Source organism: Magnolia sinica, chromosome 1 (genome assembly GCF_029962835.1).
Source record: "Magnolia sinica isolate HGM2019 chromosome 1, MsV1, whole genome shotgun sequence".
Taxonomy (NCBI): domain Eukaryota; kingdom Viridiplantae; phylum Streptophyta; class Magnoliopsida; order Magnoliales; family Magnoliaceae; genus Magnolia; species Magnolia sinica.
The window spans coordinates 114,900,182-114,924,819 of NC_080573.1; the positions used below are offsets into that span (position 1 = coordinate 114,900,182).

Sequence of the window (24,638 nt, forward strand, 5' to 3'; positions counted from 1 at the left end):
TGCTTGTGTTCAGTTGAACAGCTAAAAAAAATGATCCATCAACCAATACATTATCATGAAAACAGAAAAACGAATACAGTGGGGAAATGAAAATCAGCAACTGCTCAATGAAATACATGATGCCTTTTAAATCCTACTTTTGTAATTGGTAGTTGAGCAAAATATTTTTTTAAGAAAGTTACATAATGGTTAACAGTAACAGTTATGTAATGGCGGGACCCATTGCACAATACAGGGCTATGATGGCTGATACATTTTTTCATGCAAAATTTTTTTTTAACCGCTATAGGGACATAACATGCATTACGGCCCATATCTTGATGGTCATACAGAGGCTGTTATTCCAGTTGTTTCAGTTGCCATTGCCGAGTACCTAGAAACAGTTAGTCTTATTACAAGTTTAAAGGTAAAGTAGTTAATTAGAGCCGATTTGGTAACATTTAGTTTTATCATGTTTCCTTTGTTTGCCTTAAAGGTAAGAATATTCTTTATTCTTTCTAATATTCTTTGCTGCACTCCTTTATTGATACTGCTTGCTGAATTTCAGTTACAAGTTGTGTCCGACTTTTCAATCCTAATCATGGGATCTTGGTAACATGATAGATGCTTTTGCAGTGTCCTTTTTTTTTCAAATAATTGGACAGCATTTCATCTGTTTGACATCAAGTTAAATCTGTTCCTTCAATATAAGTGATGTAGTATTAGTGACTCACTTTTTTATTTTTAATTTAAATTTTATTTTATTTTTATTATTATTATTATCATCATCTGTAGAAGATTTTGAGCTTTTAGCTATGTAAACTATCATTTTGTTCAACCTTTCTTCTAACATTATAAATTAAGGAAAAATTATCTATAAATGGCAAATTTGATAGCAAGCACCAATCTCTGTAGAGTGTGATTTTTGGCATGACCACATTGACGGTATGGCTCAGCAAATGAACAGCCTGAATCTCAAATATGTGCACCATGCACAGAGATTGGTGTTTGGTAACTAAGATGTTAGCATTTTAGCACAGGATTCTATTGAAATACTAGTAACTAACAATACTTGTTTCTTAGGGATGAGAATCTTCATTTTCCTACAGAGGTACATCGTCATCAGGAGGTATGTTTCCTTACATTGTTTATTGGGACTAATCTTTTACCACTCTGGTGCATATGCACGTGCAACGACTTCACCACAATAGGGCATTAGGGCTGCAACTTTGGTTCAGCTCAACCCGAACATGATTGACCCAACCCGAGTTTGGGTCGGTTTGGGCTGGGTTAAGGCCTCTGGGTTCGGTTCTGGTTTGAAAATGCCAACCTGACTTGAAATCGGGTTGGGTTTGGGTTGAGCAAATTCAGGTTGGGTTGGGAATCATCACATGTATTTGGGTCGGGTATAGAGGAATTCAGGTTGGGTTCGGGTTTGGTCAGGTTGTGGGCTGGGTCCTCTTGAGGTCCGGTTGGACTCGGATTGGCACTCAACCCGACGCAACTGGCCCGAGTTGCACCCCTACACCATAATGGCATTTTCTGACAGGCTGCAACTATAACTCTCTAAAATACTATAACATTTGATTTTGAGTATACCTGAATTCCTACTTATTACAAAGTAGGAAATGACAAATTGGTATAAAACTATAGAGCTGGTTAGCAAACCAGTTTTCATGTCCACTTGCATTCCTTTTATAGAAATTATAGCTTTTCTCTAAAAATGTTTCTTGTGTTTTCAGTTAATCCCACCGAACGGAACTCTTACCTTTGGGGAATACTCTGAGATTCTCCTAAGCAAATATTACGGCTGATTACATTGAGAAACCTTGTGTTATTTGCCTTCGATTGGCTTCATTATAAACATGTACTATAAAATAATTGCCTTCTTTGGCAGGTTTATCTTGTGAACATGATTGATTTTCCCTAATTTAAGAAGCTTTTCTACTTTCTTAAGAATACCTTAATCTCCCTTTTTTATCTTTTGGTTATGTCATAACAAACGGGAAGGATCATTGTCATCTATGAATCTGGAAAGACTGTCTGCAAGCCTCCATCGGTTAAGTTCTATTGTCATTGGAGAATCTAGTGTGGATTCCATGCTTATGGAGGCCATGCTGTGATGCTCCAAACCATTGATCTGACAAGCTGGGCTGTGGATGAGGGATGTCTCAAAAGTCTTAAGATTGGGATCTTCCAACCTTGGAGATTATAGGAGCATGTCCCATCCACAGTGGGGCCCACCAAATCTTTGACTTGGATCACTGAATCATTGTCCCTACATGTGCAAATTCCTGTGCCTGTGCAAACTGTTTTTTTACCGATACTCCAGATCCTGTTGTTTCTCCAGGCCAGTTGCATTTTCACTGAAGTTACGTAAGTGAGCAGCTAATGCTTCTATGACTTTCTTGTTTTTTGGGTTAAACAGAAGTACTTCTTGTTTTTTGGGTTAAACAGAAGTACCCAATTCTGACATTTACACCATTTCACCAAAATAGAGAAAATCAATATATGAAACCACCCTTTCTACAACATCCTTTTGCATTGTCCTTCAAATTTCTTTATAATCATCAAGCACCTGTTTCTTAAGATGCTGCTCTTCCCAACAAAACTCATTTCGACCACAACCTGCATGAAACCATCCAAGGTCCTAAAAACCCACCTTACTTTCATACTATAATGGACCAAGACCATGGTTATAAGACCAGCTCTCTCCTGGCACTTGGGTTCTACTTCTTTCAATAAAACTCCCACTAAAATCTCTGGCCTCGACTCCACACGCCTCCAAGACCTTCCCTCCCTTCTCTATGAGAAGGCAGGCACTCAAGATACAAAGACATTTGAATCTCGCCGCCTTCTCACTCTCCTGGACCATATTGAACGCTGATTGCACTGTTGAGAGCCTAATCACGAGATTGAGATTTTCAAGACAGGTTGATAGATTGAGGGCTGAAATGGAGGTTGTCTTTGAATTGCTGAGCATGGAAACTAGGATTCGTAGAGCAGGAGAAGAAGCAATGATTGGTTTGTTGAGATCTAGTGTTGAGAGTTTTAATTAGTAGAAGTGCAATGAGTTCATTGGCTTCTATAAACTATTTGAGGTCTGATGGGGGTAAAGATTGGAGAGCTTTGATAGGGCCCCACCTTCCAGAATTGCTATTTTGCCACTGTAAGATAGAGATTAGAGAATTAGTTTGTTTTTTTTCACACACCCCACATGGGTACTTGAACCCATGATCTCAGTGTTGAAACTCACCGAGTCTACCACTGAGCCATGAGTTAGGGATCCAGATTAGAGAATTAGTTCATAGTTGGGAACATGAGAAGGTGGTAAACAAAAACTCGCAGGTTTTTTGTTAGAGCCCTTTAAGCATGGTTTTTAGTCAGTCGTTTCATCTTGAGTCGAGTTGCGACTCTCCCAAGTTGTGGGGTGTATTTGCCCGACTTGCCCGATTAGACCCAGGTCTCAAACCATACTGCTAAGTGGACTCATGTGAACCCCATCTCAAGCAGCTTGTTGCTCATACAGCATGTATGTGAGACCCCAGCTGCAATTCCTGCCGGACACATTGCGTCAATGCTCGTCCAAAAGTTCAACCAGTCTGTGAAAGAAATGGATGGGTAAGAAAAAAAGACTGGTCCACATTCAACATGCATGTGTGACCCACCAGATAAGTTGACCCGCCTGGCTTTTAGGCCAGGGCTACTACACAATGGGGCCCATGTGATGATTGCTGTGTGCCGCATGTGAACTGCGAGTGCCTTGAGACTAGAATTTTGGCCCGAGTATGATTTGTTGCTCATTTTATTATCTACTTTTTTGGGCGAAGGTGGAAAACACATCTGAGCCATCTAATGAAAAGAAACTCATTGTTTTCGTTTGGATGCTTGTAAAATTCCCGAGTTGTAAATTCTTACTCACCATGCGTTTGCATGGGAGAAAAATAGCATAAAGTGTTTACAATGTGTAAATGGTATCACCAAAATCCCTTCAAATGCTTGTATCCAAAAAGTTGCATTTCAGTTTGCATGTAAACTCTTTACATTAAAACGGTTTCTGCTTTTTTTTTCATCTTCTTCTTCTTCTTTTCTTTTTTTTTTTTCTTTTTTTTTTTTTTGCTAACTTATAACAGTTCTTTCTAATTCATAATAGCATTCTTTTTTACCACTACCCAAATATGGAAAACCGTTTACCTGGTAAGAACTTTACCAGTTAGCCAAACATGACAGAATGAAACAACGGTTTACATAAAAGTAAGATTTTACGGGCATCCAAGCGACTCCGTGTTAGAAGAATGTTCAGCTGGCAATGCATAAACACACTGTAACTGTTAGAATTCATTGCAGTAAATGTCACTTTTCCAAACATCACCACCATCCCTAGTCGTTTTGGGGCTTTTTGGTCCTTTTCCCTTACTAGGCGGTTAAATGGGAATTTGTGAATAATAGCTTCTTGAAAGCATAGAGAAAATAGAGAATTATTTAGATAAGGACATGTTTGGTGCACCAAATATCATGAAATTCATGATTAAATCAAATACCATGAATTATATATGAATGTTGCCCGCATAGCCACAATCACTTTCACTTTTACTTTCAATTTGCACAAACGGGGTAGGATTTTTTTATTTTTATTTTTGGAATCACCACTAGCCAAACGAAACTTATAATCTACAGTCGGTTAGAAATTGTAGTATCACTCGGGGGTTGGGGAATTGCAAAATTCCCTGAACCAAGTGACTCTTGCGATTGATTTGCAACCGTTGATTTTAAGTAAGGGTCTCGGTGATCAAAAAAAAAAAAAAAAGAGGTAAGGCACTCTCTTCTCTCCACACAATGTGTATTCTCTACTCTACAGAATACTATGATTTTTAAGGGGATTCAGCAAAATTTTGGCATTAAATATCTAGGCTACTCCGCTTTTCTACGATTTTCATCGATTTAAGCTGCTTCACTTTTCTAAGGAGTGTGTGCCACAACCCTTGTTAAATTAGGATGGCTTTCATCTTCAACTTCTATAATTCAAAATTATTTTTACTCATGAACTTCTTTATCTCGAACTTTACATTCAATCCCCTCGATAACATATCTAAGATTCAATCTGAAAACCCAACGTTCGCTCTGAAATGCAACAAGTCCTAACACGACTTCTTGAGCGTGGAAGCAACCTCAAACAAAATCAAACAACGCAATAAGGAAAGAAAAATCAAGCGAGCACAAAGAATGCACAAATTTTACGTGGAAAAACTCTTGCAGGAAAAAACCATGGCACAAAACGACAAACGATCCACTATAATCAAAAAGTTATAAGAGATGGAATGTAATACCCCGGCCCTCCGATACTCAGGTATCAAATGTCCTCGAGTGTTACCCAAGGAGGTTCTTCAAATGATCCTGCATCCGCATGTGCATACACATGTTTAAGCTCAAAGAGCTTAGAGATTGTAAGCGAAACCTTAATTCTAGAAACTCCAATTAAGAGCCTTATCTTGACCAAGCCAAAATCTTGCCTAAAATATTAAATTTTACTAAAAATAGTATATCCTATTCTGACTTTTTCAAATGGTTCTTGTCATGATAAGAAGCAAATCCTAAGAAGACATCACATAATATAATTCTAAGATAAAAAGAGGTACTTTCAACCTAAGCTTACTAAAAAATAGTATGTTGTTGTAAAACTATAATTTTAAAGGTCAAGGTGTCATTTTCTCACGAAACGGAGCAACACAACTCACTTATGGGGTTGGTTGTCCCCAAATGACCTGTTCCAGTCAAAATTCATAGGTCATGCATCCCGTAACTCATCCCAGATCAAAAGTTATGGTTGATTTATGGTTCACTCTTAAGCAGCCCAAAAACAAGAAGCCAATGCGTTGTCAGTTAGACCGACAATGTGTTCAACGAAAAGTTGGCATTTTGTTGGTCTAACTGACCAAACCGTCGGTCCCTGTCAATTCAACCGAAAGCATCGTTGGTTCGATCGAAAGTACCGTCGGTCTGACCAACGGACTACGTAAGTGACCAATTTGGGAGAAATTTTTAAAGGGTATAAATACCCATTCCTTCCCTTTTTCTCTCATTCGAGCAACCCTACTCAAAATTTTAGGGTTTTTTAGGCAAAAAGGAAATGAGAAGAAAGAGACAAAAAGATGGGTGATCATGAAGGGAGACGAGATGGGGAGAAGAGATCTCCCGCACGTGGACCATGGGAGCTTCGTGGAACCCTTCCCGGCTGAAGAACCTTTAATAGAAGCTAGATTTCAGCTCCCTTGGCTAGGTAAAAGGTCTCTAACCTTGTTTGGAAGATTTTTCTCAATTTCCTTGTGCCTGGAAGCCGTTAAGGTTAGAAAACACTATATATTCCTTCGATTCTCAAAACCTTAACATTAAGGTTTACTCATGTTAGGGTTTGGGGCCTTGATAGGTGATTCGTGGCGGTCCCTCCTCTATGAACCGTATTTGGGTGCGACTTCACTTGGGTTTTGGTTGTGCACCATTTCCAGGCCCCTGTCCACCGAATCGAGTTGGAAATCAATCTATCCAAGGTAGGTAAGCCATAATCCCTTGATTTATGTCTAATTATGGCCTAATACAAAGTCATTAACTGTATGTTGTGCTTTAATTTAGGTTTAAAGCATTTTCCCCAAATTTCTAACGCTAGGTCCGCATCCAAGTCCAGGGCTTTCAACTCCAAGGTGAAGATCTACCCTTCAAGCTTTTCCTCAACATTTTTAGTATTGAAATAGTCTCAATACTTGGATAATCATGTTAATTAGCCTATGAATCATGCAATATCTCATGTAATTATGCTATATGTGTTGATTTAAGATAAATTACTAGAATTCTTACATTTTTATAATCTTGTATGCAAACACATAACATATTTAGTGTCCTTTATAGGTTAAATCATACACATTCACTCTCTAACATGTTGTAGAGTGAATTGCATGTGTTGCGAGTTAAATGTTTAGATTAGTGAGACGCAGCAATCGGAATCCACTTGTGAGATCCACAAGGATTATGGGCGATTATGGATAGGCTCGTTTGATTCGGACTACCCCATTTATGATGCCATCCCTGGGAAGATAGCATTGGAATGGTGATTTATATCATTTGAGACCACACATACGGGATTGTGCCTCAAACTATTGGCCACTTTGCAGTTTCGAAATTAAATGGATTTTGGTTGGAGACGTACCATCTTGGTGTATCATTATGTAAGACCCGTAACCTCGTGAGACCTTACGTATGTTTCTCCTTCGGCAACGGCATGTTCTCGGCGAACCAGATCAACGAGTTTTGTTCGTGACCCTATTTTAGTACCGAAGTACCCCGAGACTTATACCCTAATGACCGTGTGGACGCTACAATTCCAACGCCGCGTGGCATGCTCCATCTATATCCATAGATCAGAAGTTGTAGTTTCGGAACAATCCAATACGTGGACTCCACTTGCACAAATCTCAATGTTGTCAAATCAATCAATCTATCAATCCATTAATCAAGTCGTCCATCACTCGTGTCTCTCTCTCCCCACTAGTCAAACAAACTCATGCCTTGCTCATGCAACTGATGCCTTCAACCATGCTTAGACATCATTCTTTCCTTCCTTTTCTCCTCATTTTACCCCTCCATCTTCTTCTTATTCCCTCCCTATCCTGAAAGTTCTACCACAAAATTCTATAACTCTCTCTCATTTCTACCATTTGTTAGCAAGAGAGTAGAAAGATATTAAAAGAAAAAAAAAAAGATTAGAGAGAATTAGGGAGAGATTAAGAGAGAAAAAGAGAAAATAAATAAAGATTAGTGAGAGATTAAGAGAAAAGTGAGAGCTTGAGAGAGAATTAGGAGAGATTGAGAGATTAAGAGAAAGAGAGAAGAGGAAAACGAGATTAGAGGAGATTAGGGATGGAGAGGAGCTTGGTGGACCGTCCGATCACCGACCCGAGTCGATCCAATCATTCATTCATTGTTGTGAGTGCATGGGATTTTCACAAGGGTGGGACCCACCTTGATCATCTCTATATTGTATGGTGGACCCCATAGTGGCAGGGGCCCACCCCGATGGCCGGATCCTTCCGTTGCCTTTTCCTTTCATTTCTTCCTTTTCTTTCCTTATTTTGATGATGTCGTGGGGCCCACAAGGTGGGCCGCACTATTGGAGGGCATGCCTCATGCTATCACAGTGTGGACCACCTTGTGTGGCCCACCATGATGCTTACTTTCATTTTAATATGTTAATTAGTTAATAAAGAATTGTACGGTGGAAAACACACAAAAAAAAAAAAAAACAGTTTGATCCAAAGCTACTTGGGCTAGCCTTGAATTGGTAGACTTGCTGGACGGTTCAGATTTCTCATGTGGACCCCACCCACATGTCCATTTAAAATATAAATAAATACACAAAAAGAAGTACAGACCAGCGTCCAGACGCCACCACTACATAAAGGAAGAATGGGCCTCCACTCATGCGCCCCACCATGATGCATATGTTTCATCCACTCCGTCCATCAGATTCTCCATCCCATTTTAACCATTGAACCCAAAGCTTAAGCTGATCCATATCTCAGGTGGTCTACACCGTAGCAAACCAACGGGATGACAAGTCCGGCGTCATTGACGCCCTCTGTATGAGCTAGGAGGGTGGGTTTCCACTCATAGGACGCACTATGATTTATTTCTTAGATCCACACCATCCATATGTCTTCTGGCTCATGTTAGTCGTGGAGCCTAAAAATCAGGACGATCCAACCATCAGGTGGACCACACCGGAGGCGACGCGGGTGGGAGAGTTCCAGCCATGGACACCACCTTTTATATATATATATATATATATATATATATATATATTCCGCACCATCCACCATCTTCTGCAGATGATTGATTTTAGACCATTGGACCGAAAAATAAGCCTTATCAGAGTCTCAAGTGGACTGCACGAAGGGGAACAATTCCTGTATGTGAAACTTTCCAATGCTCCGTGGGGTCCCTGTTCGTCTAAACGAGCCCAAATCAAGGCCATTGGCCTCTAATCCATCTGGCCTACGTGGTGGATGGGTTAGATTATCCACTTGGGGCCCACCTTGATGTTGTGTCCAAACAAAAATGCATTTATATATTAAAAACTAACTATATAATAATACTAATTGTTGCGAGAGGGTGGCGGGTGCCCATTAGGGGTGTGGATTGGGGCCCACTCGCAGGACTCCCACGATGTATGTGATTTATCCACCCTGTTAATCCGTCTTGCTAGATCATTTTAGGCCGTGGGCCAAAATATCAGGCCGATCTTAATCTCAAGCGGACCCCATGGAGGGAAACAATGTATATCTATTGAAACCTTCCAAGGGCCATTATGGGCTCCCTATTCGCCCAAACCAATACCAATCAGAGCCTATTGGACTACTCTGGAGCTGGCCCATCCGGTGGACGGATCGGATCGTCCAAATGGGGCACATCTGGATGGTGGAATTCAAAAATACATGTATAAAAAATAATAAAAGCCAAACACTATCGTTGTTGCCAGCGTCCAGAGGGTGGGCGGACACCCACCTGGATGTGGAGTGGGGGCCCACTAGTGGGACCCACCATAGTGCATGTATTTCATCCATGCTGCCCACTATTTTGGCAAATCATTTTACGATAGGAGCCCAAAAAAAATCGGGCCGATCCAGACCTCAGGTGGGCCGTGCCGTAGGAAACAATGAGGGCAATGATGTCTATTGTTGAAAGTTTCCATAGGCGTCTTTGTTGTTTATTTCCCAGCCCACCGGGGGTTGTGGAGCCCATTTTAGGGTCCCACCTGGGAGGATGTGTTGTCTTCCCTACCATCCATATTGTTAGGGGTGTGGGGCTTGGATTTGAGTGGGCCACATCATGAAAACAAAGTGGCTGAGTGTATGCCATTGGAAATCTTCCTAGGCTCATTGTGATATTTAATTATTATCCAACTTACTAAGGGGCCTGCCATGGTTCCACCTTGATATATATGATTTATCCAAAGTGTACATCGGTTTTGCTACCTCCTTTATGTGTGCAGGCCCAAGTATGGGGCCGATTCTAGTCTCAAGTAGACCATGCCACAGGCCTTTACATTTCTAGTGGGGCATGTTGTTCAGTTCCTACTCTTTGCATATGATGTGCCAATTAAGGCCGATTATCTCTTAATATGTCTGATATAATGTTCGTTATTTAACCTGGTGGGACACACCGATAACATGCTTAGTGCAATGGATATTATGCCCAATTATCCATATGCATCATTTGTATGTCTGTTGTGGATGACGATTGTTCATAGCATATGCCTATTGGCTTGAGATACTTAGGGGACTCTATATGAGACAAGGTTGCCCTGTATGACTCACGCGCTACGCGCGGCTTTGATGCATGCCTTAGATAGTGTAATTCATGCATTGTGCACTATATATGACATATACATTTACTCTCTAGCGACACTAGGGAGGTGGTCCCTTAGCCTTGTTGTGGTTGGCGGATGATGGACATCGGAAACTATTGAGGTTACGAGGCGTCACAGGCATCCTTGGGTGAAAGTCCCTAAACCCTGTGATATCAGTAGGATGCTCCAACATCTAGACCGAGTGGATTCATGAGCGCACGATGGTTGGATACTGTTAAGTTGCGTCTCTCACTGTGTCAGGGTTGGTTAGAAGGGAGTTTGACCTTACCTGACCGGGTGCATAGAGTTATATGCTAGGTTGAGTTTGACCAGCTCGTGAAATGAGTTCGCTATCAATGGACTGGGTGGTTCTTGTGTACCACTAATGAGGCAGATAGCGAAGTCTTTTACACTCATTTGGTCTTGTGCGTGATAGGCAGCAACCATTGTCGGAAGTGTACTAAAGCTCAATAATGATCCAATTGTAAACTATTCTGACATATGGACTAGTGGAGCATTGGCACGTTGCATTGCATCTTTAGCATATGACATTTGGCCATGTAAGGCTTCACATCGCATGGCCTGGGTATGGCTAATAACATTTATGGACTTACCAGTTTAGCCCTCCATCATTTCCTCATACTTTGATATTTATATGCTTGCTCATGTATTGCACACACATGCACGCACTCTTTAAGCTTCATAGTAAGCTTATGCATGTTGTTTACATGCAGGTTATGCTAAACCGCAATAGCATTGAGGCATGAGCATGTACATGATCTTTTGAAGTTTTGTTATATTATGTATTTTCCTTTCAACACTGTACTCAGAGATTATATTAGTGGATATGTGGTAACGATGTTTTGTAACTTGGGTATGCTTGTGGTTATGCTCCTTTTTAAAAAAATCATGCTAAAAATCCTCCTTGTGGGATCCCATGATCAGAACCTAGCGCATGGGAGATAGGAGCCAAGAATGGGGTACTACGGAGGCTGTCACCGCCGAATTATGAGCTCGGGAATTTTGTGAGCCTGTTCACCGAGTTTGGGACGTGACACATTATGTCTTTTTGGCCTTTTTAAGTGGAATCATGTTGTTGTGTCATTTAATGGACTTGATTGTCTTGTTGGCTCACCTTGCTCGCTTTTATTGGGAGGAACTTGTTTATGGGATTTATATGTTGGGATGGTAAGATCTATGTGTTGAATCAAGGTTGGCCATTAGTTGTTAAGGCTTGGTATAAATTTACTGTTTGCAAATCGTACTGATAAATGTGGGACTAATCATGCATCCATTGCATGCAGGTGTTATCAAGTGTCTGGCTAACTATTTGAAAGGCCAGTGTATTGTTCGAATGACCCTTGTAAGGCGGGTCAACTATTTGAAATACCATGTCTCTTTTTATGGGAATGAGTGAATTGTTTTAAAGACCAATTCCCTTTGCATTGAATGAGCTAATTGTTTGAAAGGTCCATTCTTGGTATGGGTAGATGTATATTCCCAAAGCGAAGAACATATGCATGCATTCATTCATTTAAATAAAATAAATTACAGTAGGATTGTTTGTATGCCCGCCTTGAAACTATACTTAACTGAGATGCCATATGTGTAAATCTTGTGAGATTTCTCACTAAGTTGGCCTCGCATGCTTCAATATTCCAACCATACAGTTAAAATAGGTGTAGGAGGGGGCAACGATCTTATTCAAGACGTTCCAGATAGTTAGTAGCAATGAGTTGTAGCTGTGGAGCCTTTAGCTAGCATGGCTAGGCTTATAGGCTCAGGTAGTAGGCTTCTAGTTCCTTATATTTGTAAGTTAGATTTACGTGCATTTATTTGTTTGTGGTTTATATAGTCCCCATCAATAAGGAAACCATCTTGGATTATTCGTTGTTGTAATTATCCCGATATTTCCCTTACATGGTTACCTTAGCTTATCTTTGACATCCATGGTTTAATTGAAAGCTACTCTGATTGTTAATTGTGGGAATGAATGTTAATCTAATTGAGTATGTGGGGAGATTTTCCTACATGTGCAGCATTCCTGGTCAACACTCGGGTTGGCACAGTTAAAAGACTGCACTCAAACATCGCAAACCAGGGCGTTGCCAATGTCAATGCCAATTCACTCAACAGTTTTAGTGTTAACCCCCTAGGATTTGGGATCCGAGCCATTCGTACTTGGGTGTCAGATTTCAGGACATTACATGTAACAACTTAGAGATTTTAAATCCTAGATCCCCCTTCAAAACCCTCTCTATATATTCCTTTAGTGGCGAGTAGTCGATTAGACGATTGTTCTTTAATTTGCAGAACTGAATACCAGGTTATGGATCTTACAACATGAGTCATCACCTCATTACAATGAAAAAGTTACTCGATATGAGTGAATGGTCAACATGGAACCCAAGGAAAGCCCTTAGGACTTTGAGAATAGTGAACCAAGCCCATTCGGGGCTATATTTGACCCCTGTTGGATCAACTAGCTTGAGTAGCATAAAAGTAAGATAGATTTGGCATATGTCAGCCCGACCAACCAATCGTCGTTCTCTTTGGTCTGACTGAAATTGCAGTTGGCTTGACCAATAACCCTCAAATTTCAAAACACTTGCAATTGCTGAAATTTCCACGTGGGGCTATAAATAACGCTTTTGCCCCTTTCTTTCATTCCTTAGGCTTGGGGAATGGAGATTTAGGAGAGGGAGAAAAATGGATAGAGAGAATGAGATGGAGTGAGGGAGTTTGTGTGAGAGCTTGGGTTCTGGTGTGGATTGTTGTATCAGGTCATTCTTCATTGATTCTGGGCTATGCATGTCATTTTACGTCTTTCCCAGCTATAAATCCATCAATTAACAATGTAAGGAGTCTTGTCATGGCGCATGTGCGTCTTTCCTCTATTTTTACCAACGTCGTAGCGATTAGGGTTGGCAAACCCTTCATTTCCATTCGATTTTAGGGTTTTTGATGTTAGGGTTTGTTCATGCTTAGATTGATGATACCCATAAGCAATCTATGGCAACCCGTTTTGTCTATGAGTTGTGATCGAGCTCGACTTCACGTGAGGTTTGATTGTGCACCGATCTCAGGCCTTGCTCGACAAATCAAGTTAGGTAAAACCCTTTAACCCTCGTTGAAAGTTTAATTAGGTTGGAATCCAAGTTGTTAATGATGAATTACTAATGAAATAGGGTTTGGAGTGTTTTTTCCAAAAATTCCTATGATGACAGTGTGTTGGAGCTGAGAATCTTTAATTCCAGAGTAAGATTTATCCTTCGAATTTTTTGGCGAGATTTTTAAGCTTGTAATAGTTTCAACATTTGATAATCATGCCATAACCCCTGTAATCTATCTTATGTACATTAAATCTAGGATGAATTGTTATGATCTATGACATACTTAGCTCCCTGTTAGAATTTGTAACATGTTTAGAACCCTGTATATGATCACATAATATGTTTTACTTGATGCTTAGGTTGGGTCACACGTGCGCACTCCCTAATATGCTCAAATCTGTTTTGAATCCTATCACCTGCCCCGTAGGGTTTGCATGGACATGTAATTATGGTATGCATGTAATCCCCCTATTGCATGCTAAGATGTTTGGAATCATAAATCTCGCCAACCGGAGCTCACTTGTGATATCCATGGAGATTATGGGCAATTATGCATTGATTCCAGTGCCTGGACCACCCCATTTGTGAATCATATAATTGTCACATATATATAAGGTTATACTTTGAACTATCGGCCATACCGTGTTTGTATTAAATGGAATTTAGTTGGGGACTTATTATCTTGGTGTATCATTATGCCTTGTTGGCTTTGTTTGTGGGGAATCCCATTAGTACCTTGTTGGCTTGCCTAGTTGGTTTTTCTTGGGAGGAACCCGTTATTAGATTCATATCCAGGATGGTAAGGTCTACTTGTTGTACTAAGATTGACCACTACTTGAGAGGGTTTGTTAAATGAGTTGTTTGTAGATCGGATTAATAAAGGTTGAATTAATCATGCATCCATTGCACGCCAGCATTATTAGGTATTTATTTGACTATTTGAAAGATTTGTGTAATGTTCAAACGACCCTTTAAGCTGGGTCAATTATTTGAAAGACCCGGTCTCTTAAATTATGTGAATGAATCAACTATTTGAAAGATCCATTCTCTTTCATTGAATGGATTAACTGCCTGAAAGGTCCATTTTTTGTTCGGCTAGATGTGTATCCCTATAACAAAGAACATGTGCGTGCATCCATGCATTTAAATAAGATACAGTGTAGATTGTGACTGTTTTGTATGTTTGTTTTTGTTTTTTTTAATTGAATGGATCCATTCTCTTTCATTGAATGGATTAACTGTCTGAAAGGTCCATTTTTTTGTCCGGCTAGATGTGTATCCTTATAACAAAGAACATGTGCATGCATCCATGCATTTAAATAAGATACAGTGTAGATTGTGACTGTTTTGTATGTTTGTTTGTTTTTATAAGAAATTATATGTTCACTCCCCAAGTATAGGGTTGTGATGTAGTAATAAACTCGGTAAGACCGAGGTCGAATCCCAAGGGACTGATACCTGTACGTTATCTGAACCCAAGTAGAACTAGAACTAGACTAAGATATGATCTAAACCAAATAGAATTTAGGGAATAATTATCTAATAACTTAAGGAATTCAAAGGAAGGAAACTAGGGATTCAGAGGATCCACTTGTAGAGATCAGGGAGATATTATGCGTGCTTCAAAAATCATGGAAATCAACTAGACTTCCTTTGATATAGTTTTCAAGAGATGAAAGGTATATGAATTAGAATGGATTCCATCACCAAACCATGCCCAGGAGACAAAGTAAACAACATAATTAAACTAATTACCAACCAACCAATAATGTATGAAGATCAGGAAGGGTACTGTCATCCGACCATGCCTATGGAACAATGATGAACAACAGGGCTTCCTGACTTCATAAATATAAAAGGAGGAAGGAAATATTCAAAGCCATTGCAGACCCATTGTAATTTCAGTCACAACAGACCATTAAAGTCTAAAAAATATTCCTTCAATAATCAACTAAAATCAAATTTAATTTATAAATTTAATAGTTTAATCAAGGCATAAAAATAGAGTCTTCCATCTCACTACAAGCTTCACCTCTTAGCCCTAGCTAAGAGGTTTAGCCTAGCATGATCATGCTAGAACCCTTTAGACAAAGTAAATAAACAGAAAAAGAAATAGAAAAGAACAAGAAGGAAAGAGAAGAACAGATATCACTTCCTCCAGCCTCACGTCCAGCAGCCAAAATCTTCTCTTTTTCTTCCCTGCTCACAGCTCCACTCGTCCAAGATTTGGATCCCGGTTGATCGCTCCCCCTCTCCCTCTTTCTCCTCTCTCTTTATAGGTGCCAGGGGCCATGCAGGAGAGGCTTGGCTGGATTGTGAAATCATTCGCGGCAGATTCCTCGTGGAACTCTGCTTCTGCGCCATGAAACGCTTAGCTGATTGCGTTTGGACTCAGTTTGAGAGGAGTCTTCCCCCCTTTGAAATCTGCCAGCGTAGTGAGTGTAAGCACCCCTTGTATGATCAAATGGACGGTTTGGATCGCTGATCCGTTCACGGACGGTGGCCCGCAACTTCCGGTTTTTTCAGACGCGTATAAGGCTTACGCGGACGCGCTGACATGTTTGGTGGGACCCGTGGCGATGTTTCTGATGAAATCCACCCCGTCCATCAGATTCCTCTCGATTTTTCGGTCAGAATGGGCTGGTTTTTGTCGAGTTTTGGCATGGTCCACAGATGTTTTTCTTCCACCGTTCATCTTACGTTTGGACAGCTGAAATCATCTCTCCATTGTCTTCTGGAATTCTGCCTCCTAGGCGATGGTTACGCCTATACTCTGGAGTGAATGATCGGTCCGAATTTAACATCTGGAGAGCGAGTGGGGCCCACTATTGAAAAACGGACGGACAGCGTCCATCCGCTGTTACTGCGAAAGAAGAAGACGGGTCAGAGTTGGGTTGACCAAACCGGCTGGTCCGGTGTAGCTCACGTGCGTGTGCACTCTATGCACGTCCAACTCGTTTGGAGTCCATGATGATGGATCAAGGAAATCCGCTCCGTTCATCCGTCTTGTCTCCTCAGATAATGGGTTGAGACCAAATTTTAAGCATATCCAGATCTCAGGTGGGCCCAAAATCAATGGTTTATGGGCTGATCTGAGCGTTGGGCCACTTCTAGAGGGATCCAATGGCCGAAATTTGACGTGTACGGTTATTTTTTGGTCCTCGAGCCATGAATAAAGTTTTGAGCCAAACAGATGATGGAAACCCAGTGATCTTGCATTCTGCTGACTTTCAGGCCGCTTGAGCTTCAGTTTCTCGATTTTCGCGGATCCCTGGCATGTGAATTCTTCAGTCTTGGTTCTCCGGAGTATGTCCCCTTGCTTTGGTGTCATTAGAGCGTTAAATCCATGCTTTTAGTACCCTTTCCCAGTCCAGACTCGTAGATACGCCCTGCATCACAAACATGATTAAATCAGCCATTAAACGGAATTATGCTTGTAGATCCAAGTAATAACTGGGGTCTAATATGCAATATTTGACCCTCAACATAACCCCCAACCAGCATTTTGCTAGTCCCGAGCAAAGTATGCGGAAGATAAGTTGGAAATTGCAGAACACATTTTATAAACTCGAGTGATTTTTGAAAATAATCCAGAATTAGAAGTCTACGATTCATGATTGTTGGCATTACTTTCTCCTGAAATCAAGCTCACAGTAAACTTCATAATCAAGTTCAAATATTAATCTCTTAATTAGAACAATTCCAAACATTGAATTCCATGGATGTATAGTCTAATCTCGACTTATCAACATTGAGATTCACCTCTCTATTTAAGGATATTATTGGTAAGCAATAAGAGAATTCACGATAACCCAACTTGGCTTACACATTATCTTTTTATTCTTTTAATATTTGATTTTTTTTTCATTAAAAGTAACGCCAAGAAGGGGAATTGAATCCTCACCTATAGAGAGCAAACCTATGGTAAAGACTGTACACCCAACTTTTTCTCATATCATTCATAGGGAATTAAATCTATACCTATAGGGAGCAAACCTATGGTGTAGACCATTCCTCAATCCTTTCAATTTCTCAGGTTAGTTCCTTTCAAGCTTAGTGATCGCCAAATTAATCCTTCAATATCGAATGAAACCTTAATGTGTAAGCCAGATGTGACATGTAAAATTATGATTCAATCAATGTTTAAAACTTCTAATCATGGACTAATAGTTGTAACTTAACTGTGAAATGTAACAAATAGTTGAATCCAAGAGTCATAAATTCCAAAATCACTTATCTTGTAATTCTAACTCCAAGATAGCCGTCAAAATCGCTTCGAATTCATACGAAATTCTTAAAAAATTCAAAAATTTTCACAATTTTTGTTCAAGACCAAGAAAATGCTGATTAGGTCACCTAATCTCCCACCCCCAACCTAAAATCTACATTGTCCTCAATGTAAAAGATATGAGCATACAATGCACTTGGGACAACGAAAAGTAAATATGAAGTGATGGGAAGATAGTACCTGGATGATGAATCGAGAGACATTTTCCAAGAGATCGCAGCATGGGCGTCGGTCAGCACGAGAGAGAAGGCAACACAAAAATAACAAAAATAAAATCCTACCTATATTACTTTCGTAGGTGCTCTCGATTACATTAGCGTATGCAACAAGCCTTTAAACCCCTAGGTTGCCCCTAGTGGACGAGTTGTAGTCTCGTGAGGGTTTGCAGTAATGTCACCCACAAACATTGAACTAACTAATGATAAAAACGAAATGAAATGAAGAGCTGGGTTGCCTCCTAGGAGTGCTAAGTTTACCGTCTTCAGCCAGACAAATAAAGTAACTACCCTAGTCCCATAAAAGCGATAAACCTACCTATACCTCCATCAGACTAGGAGATCAATCCTGGTAAACAGGAGCAGTCAGGGGCATGGACATATCCTCTGAATCAAATTTCTCGACAAATGGTTTCAATCGATGGCCATTGACTTTAAACTCCTTGCCATTGTCGAGATCTCTTATCTCAACGGCCCCATGAGGAAAAACAGTAACAACAATGTAAGGGCCGGTCCAACGAGATCGAAGCTTACCCGGAAAGAGATGTAATCAAGAATTGTACAAAAGGACCTTCTGACCAGGCGTGAATGAATTTCGTAAAATGTGTTGGTCATGAAATGCTTTCATCTTGTCCTTGTAAATTCTCGAATTATCGTACGCATCATTCCGGATTTCTTCAAGTTCATTCAATTGAAGTTTGCGTAGCGAGCCAGCGTTGTCCAGATTGAAATTAAGATTTTTGATTGCCCAGTACGCTTTATGTTCCAGCTCCATAGGCAAGTGACAAGCTTTCCCATAGACAAGTCTAAAGGGAGACATTCCAATAGGGGTTTTAAAGGCAGTACGGTATGCCCATAAGGCATCGGTCAATCGGATTGACCAATCCTTATGATCCGGGTTAACCGTTTTCTCCAAAATGTGTTTAATTTTCCTATTAGAAATCTCAGCTTGCCCACTTGTCTGTGGGTGGTACGGGGTGCTCACCATGTGAAAGATACCGTATTTCTTCATTAAACTCTCAAATGGTTACAAAAGTGTGAGCCCCCATCACTAATGATGGCTCGAGGCGTTCCAAATCGAGAAAGGATGTTTTCTTTTAAGAATTTAATGACCGTGGGATAATCATTAGTTCGACATGGAATCGCTTCGACCCATTTAGTGACATAATCTACGGTAAGCAAAATATACAGATTTCCAAACGATTGGGGGAATGGTCCCATGAAATCGATGCCCCAGCAATCAAATGCTTCAATGATAAGGATGGGATTCAAAGGCATCATATTTCGACGGGACAATGCTCCCAATTTCTGACAACGCTCACAAGCTTTAAAAAACTCATGAGTGTCCCTAAACATAGTGGGCCAGTAAAAGTCATACTGCAGAATCTTGGCCGTGGTCTTTTTAGCAGAAAAGTGACCACCACAGGCCTGTGAGTGACAAAAGGAGATGACGCTCTGATGCTCATCGTCTGGTACACTTCTCCTTAGAATTTGGTCTGGGCAATATTTAAATAAATAAGGATCATCCCAGAAAAAGTTGCGCACCTCGGTGAAAAATTTATTCTTATCTTGCGCAGTCCACTGTGTCGGTATGACACCTATAGCAAGATAATTAGCAATATCAGTAAACCATGGTGAATGGGAGACTCTGAACAGTTGGTCATCAGGGAACATGTCGTTGATATGGGTCGTCTCAAGGGAATCAGAGGTATTAAGGCGAGAAAGGTGATCGGCCACAACGTTTTCTACTCCCTTTTTATCTTTAATTTTCAAATCGAATTCTTGGAGTAGAAGGATCCATCGTATCAAACGGGGCTTAGAATCATTCTTAGAAAGAAGATACTTAAGTGCCGCATGATCTGTGTAGATAATAATCTTGGATCCGATCAAGTAGGACCTAAATTTGTCCAAGGCGAACACTACAACTAAGAGTTCTTTTTCCGTAGTCAAGTAGTTCACCTGGGCAGAATTTAAAGTTCTACTTGCATAATGAATGACGTAGGGCCTCTTATCTTTTCTCTGGCCTAGGACCGCCCCAAGAGCATAATCAGAAGCATCGCACATAAGCTCAAAAGGAAAGCTCCAGTGGGGTGGCTGCATGATAGGTGCAGTGGTTAACGTGCCCTTAAGCTTGGTGAAAGCTTCCTGGTATTGCTCAGTCCACTCGTACGGAGCATCCTTTTGAAGAAGATTACATAAAGGACGAGAGAGGAGACTAAGGTCCTTTATGAATCGCCTGTAAAATCCCGTGTGTCCTAAGAAGGATCACACGTCTCTGATATTCTTGGGTGGAGGTAGGTTAGAGATAAGATCAATTTTTGCCTTATCTACCTCGATTCCCTTGGACGAGATGATATGCCCAAGGACAATTCCCTTTTGAACCATGAAATGACACTTCTCTCAATTAAGTACCAAGTCCTTTTCTTCACATCTTTTCAGCACACATTTAAGACTTTCCAAGCACTTGCTGAAAGATGGACCGTAAACAGAAAAATCATCCATGAAGACCTCTAGATATTGCCCCACCATATCAGAAAAGATACCAAGCATACATCGTTGAAAGATGGCAGGGGCATTACATAGTCCGAATGGCATCCTTCGGTAAGCAAAGGTGTCGTAGGGACATGTAAATGTGGTCTTTTCCTGGTCTTCAGGGGCTATTTCTATCTAGTTGTAGCCCGAATACCCGTCAAGGAAACTATAATAGGAGTGACCAGCTAACCTTTCCAGGATCTGATCAATGAATGGTAAAGGAAAGTGGTCTTTCCTTGTGACGGTATTCAACTTCCTGTAGTCAATGCACATTCTCCAACCAGTAGTGACTCTAGTTAGCACGAGTTCATTATTAGCATTGGCTACGATGGTGATTCCGGACTTCTTAGGGACCACTTGAGTTAGACTCACCCATTGACTATCAGATATGGGGTATATGATACCTACGTCCAATAGTTTAAGAACCTCGGCCTTAACCACTTCCTTCATGTTTGGATTTAATCTACGTTGTGGTTGCTGAGCGGTTTTTACATTATCCTCAAGATATATGCGGTGAGTACAAATCGAGGGATCGATTCCCTTGAGGTCCGTTATCGTTCATCCTAGGGCTCCTTTATGCTCAATGAGAGTAGATATGAGCATACTCTCCTGTTCTTTCTCCAGGTGGGCAGAGATCACCACCGAGTATGTCTCATCTTGACCTAAATAGGCATATTTCAAATCAGAGGGCAAAGGTTTTAGGTCAAGCTTCAGCGGCTTGAGGTTAGACGGTAGAGGCACTACATCGGTTTGTGGCAATTCTTCAAATTATGGCCTCCACCGGTTAACTTCAAGTACCGGTGCAGTATCAAGTAAGGCGCACGTCTCCCTAATCATGTCATCATCAAGATCATGGGAGTGGGCCAGGCACGTCTCTATATGGTTGGAGGATAAGGTTAGAGGTGTCGTATCTTCCACGAAAGAGTCAATCATGTTAATGTCGTGAAAATCGTCATCCTCCTTTAAGTTTCTTCCGTTATTGAAAAAGATGTTTGACTCCAATGTCATATTCCCAAAAGACATAGTTATGACACCATTCCTGCAATTGATAATTGCATTTGAAGTGGCAAGGAATGGGCGGCCAAGAATGACGGGGATCTGAGTGTTTATGTTATTGATGGGTTCGGTGTCCAGGATGATAAAATCCACAGGGTAGTAAAATCTATCAACTTGGACCAACACATCCTCAATTATCCCTCTTGGTACACGAACAGAGCGATCAGCAAGTTATAGTGTGGTTAGGGTGGGTTTTAATTCACCCAAACCTAACTGTTTGTATACCGCGTAGGGAATCAGATTGACGCTCGCTCCTAAGTCAAGAAGTGCATAATCAATTCGATGGTCCCCGATTACACATGATATGGTTGGGCTACCGGAATCCTTGAATTTCTGTGGCACGTCTTGCTTTAGGATGACACTCACTTTCTCGGTCAAGAAGATCTTCTTTTGAATACTCTACCGTCGTTTGGTCGTGCATAAGTCTTTCAGGAATTTGGCATATGAAGGTATCTGTTTTACGACATCAAGTAGAGGAATGTTGACTTTCACTTGTTTCAATACCTCTAGGATATCCTGAGAGTTAGAGAGAGGTTTTGGTGAAACCAACCGTTGGGGGAATAGAGCAACTAGCTTCTCTAAAAATTTCGGTTCTAATTTTTGTGGGGCATCATTAGCTCCATCATTGTTATCCTCTTCTGGTTCTTGAGGTTTTTCGGGTCTAACTGGAAGAGTTTTATCAATGATCTTCCCACTCCTAAGAGTGGTGATGGATTTAGCGTGCCCCATCTGATTTGAAGAGCTGGGATCATTAATCTCGTACTGCGGTTTAGGATTGGGGAGAGGTTGTGCAGGAAGCATCCCCTTTTCTATAATCATCATACGAGAATCTATCTTTTGCATAAAATCTGTAATTCCCCGCATTGCCTGAGCCAGCTTTTGTATGGAATTTTGAACCGGTTCCTCTTGAGGTTTCACTTGATTTGGATTTTGATTGAAGAAACCTTGAGGAGTAGCCGTTTGTCCATTCCTCAAACTAAAGTTTGGATGATTTTTCCAACCAGGATTGTACGTATTAGAGTTAGGTCCAGTAAAAGGTCTTTGATAGTTGTTTACGACATTGGCTTGTTCATTCAACACTCCTCGAAAGGCAGGTATTGTAGGACAATTTTCAGTTGTATGAATGTTGCAATCATAGATGCCGCAAATAATTTCATTAACCTTATCCTTCTTTCCTTCCATGGCCTCAATTTTCCTTATGAGCGTAGTCACTTTACACTTGAGATCATCCTCTTCTTTCAAGAGATATAATCCACCTTTCTCCTTTAATTGAGTCGGACTAGATGTGGTGTTCGACTTTGGATAATAGTCCCATGATTGTGTTTTTTCAGCAAGACTATCGAGGTAATCCCATACCTCGTCAACATCTTTATTAATGAACTCTCCATTACACATTGTCTCGACCATTTGGCGCATGGAAGATGTCAGTCCATCATAGAAAAAATTTGTAATGCGCCACGTTTCAAATCCGTGTTGTGGGCATGAACTGACCAAATCTTTGAACCTTTCCCAACATTGGAAGAATGTTTCATCTTCCTTTTGGGCAAAGTTCATGATTGCTTTTCTGAGGGTAATCGTTTTATGATGTGGGAAGAATTTTTTATGAATTCCCTCTGCATGTCGTTCCATGTGCCAATGGATCTAGGACGCAGTGAATGTAACCACGTCTTAGCTTTCTCTTTTAAGGAAAAAGGAAAGAGTGTCAGCCTAATTGTATCCTCAAATACATTAAGAAAACATAATGTAGCTATAATCTCATCGAACTCTTTCAAATGTAAATATGGACTTTCTGATTCAAGTCCATGAAATTTGGGAAGGAGTTGGATAACTCCTGGCTTGATGTCCATTTGTCCTGTGTTTTCAGGAAAAATCATGCATAAGGGCGTACTCACTTCCGCCGGTTGTAGATAATCTCGTAAAGTACGAGGCGGGGGTGCCTGATGCACCTCATTCTCATCTTGGGTATCCTCCACCCTGGGTGGAAGTAGAGGAGGTTGGTCTTCAGCCATAACTTCAATTAACTCAGGAGATTTCGAGTGGTGCCTAGTCTTGCGATGGATAGTCAACCCCTCAACCAATCCTCCTTCAGTTAAGAGACGTCGAGTGTTGTCACGGGCCCACTTGGGCATGAAACACTCGCAGCCCTCAATCAAATTCGAACGGAAAGAAAATCTAGAAAGAGAGAGAGAGTTGGAAAGAAATTACCAACTTGAAGTCCCTAAGTTAAAGACCTGTAAAAGAAAACAAACTAGTCAGTTTCTAAAAGAAGAAAAGTCTAAACTAGAAAGTAAATTACTAAAAGAGAACTGAAAAATAGAAAGCAGAGAGAAAGCTTACTGAATTAGAAATTTCTACCTTAAAAAGCCTACACAATAAGAAAGTTAGTTTCTAAAAAGGAAAGTACCAGAATTAGAGAGTTTCTAAAAATGAAGGAAAGATGAGTTAGTTTCTAAAATTAGAAAGAATCTCTAAAGAGGGAAATAACTAACCTAGTTTCTAGAAACAAAAGAGGCAAGTTTCTAAAAATAAACTAGTTCCTAAAAATAGAAAAATACTAGAATAAGAAAAATTTTAAAACTCAAATAATAATTCTAAAAATAGAAAAAGTTCGAGGAATTAGAAAGAGATTACCAATTTAGAAGTTATTTCAGGATCCTACAAAACAGGAAAACAAGTTAGTTTCTAAAATAGAAAATCTAAACCTAAAGTTAGAAAAAAAATCCCAATCTTATTTTTCGCATACTTTGCTCGGGACTAGCAAAATGCTGGTTGGGGGTTGCAAAAACTTGTTCACTCCCCAAGTATAAGGTTGTGATGTAGTAATAAACTCGGTAAGACCGAGGTCGAATCCCAAGGGACTGATACCTGTACGTTATTTGAACCCAAGTAGAACTAGAACTAGACTAAGATATGATCTAAACCAAATAGAATTTAGGGAATAATTATCTAATAACTTAAGGAATTCAAAGGAAGGAAACTAGGGATTCAGAGGATCCACTTGTAGAGATCAGGGAGATATTATGCGTGCTTCAAAAATCATGGAAATCAACTGGACTTCC

At 40.4% G+C, this 24,638-nt stretch overlaps 1 protein-coding gene and 1 non-coding gene across 5 annotated transcripts in view; both read left to right on the plus strand.

Annotated features, from left to right (window-relative positions):
- Window positions 1–1,946, plus strand: part of LOC131254869 (uncharacterized) — a 134,945-nt gene extending 132,999 nt beyond the window's left edge. For all 4 annotated transcript variants that reach the window (XM_058255573.1, XM_058255586.1, XM_058255590.1 and 1 more), the window contains 2 exons: window positions 1,063–1,108; window positions 1,722–1,946. In XM_058255573.1, coding sequence (XP_058111556.1) covers window positions 1,063–1,108; window positions 1,722–1,793 — 118 coding nt within the window. In that variant the 3' untranslated portion in view covers window positions 1,794–1,946. The remainder of the gene's footprint in view (window positions 1–1,062; window positions 1,109–1,721) is intronic.
- Window positions 1,947–23,044: 21,098 nt separating this feature from the next.
- On the plus strand, window positions 23,045–23,151 carry LOC131221791 (small nucleolar RNA R71). The gene has a single exon (XR_009159594.1). It is a non-coding gene; the product is annotated as a small nucleolar RNA R71 (small nucleolar RNA).
- Window positions 23,152–24,638: the final 1,487 nt, after the last annotated feature.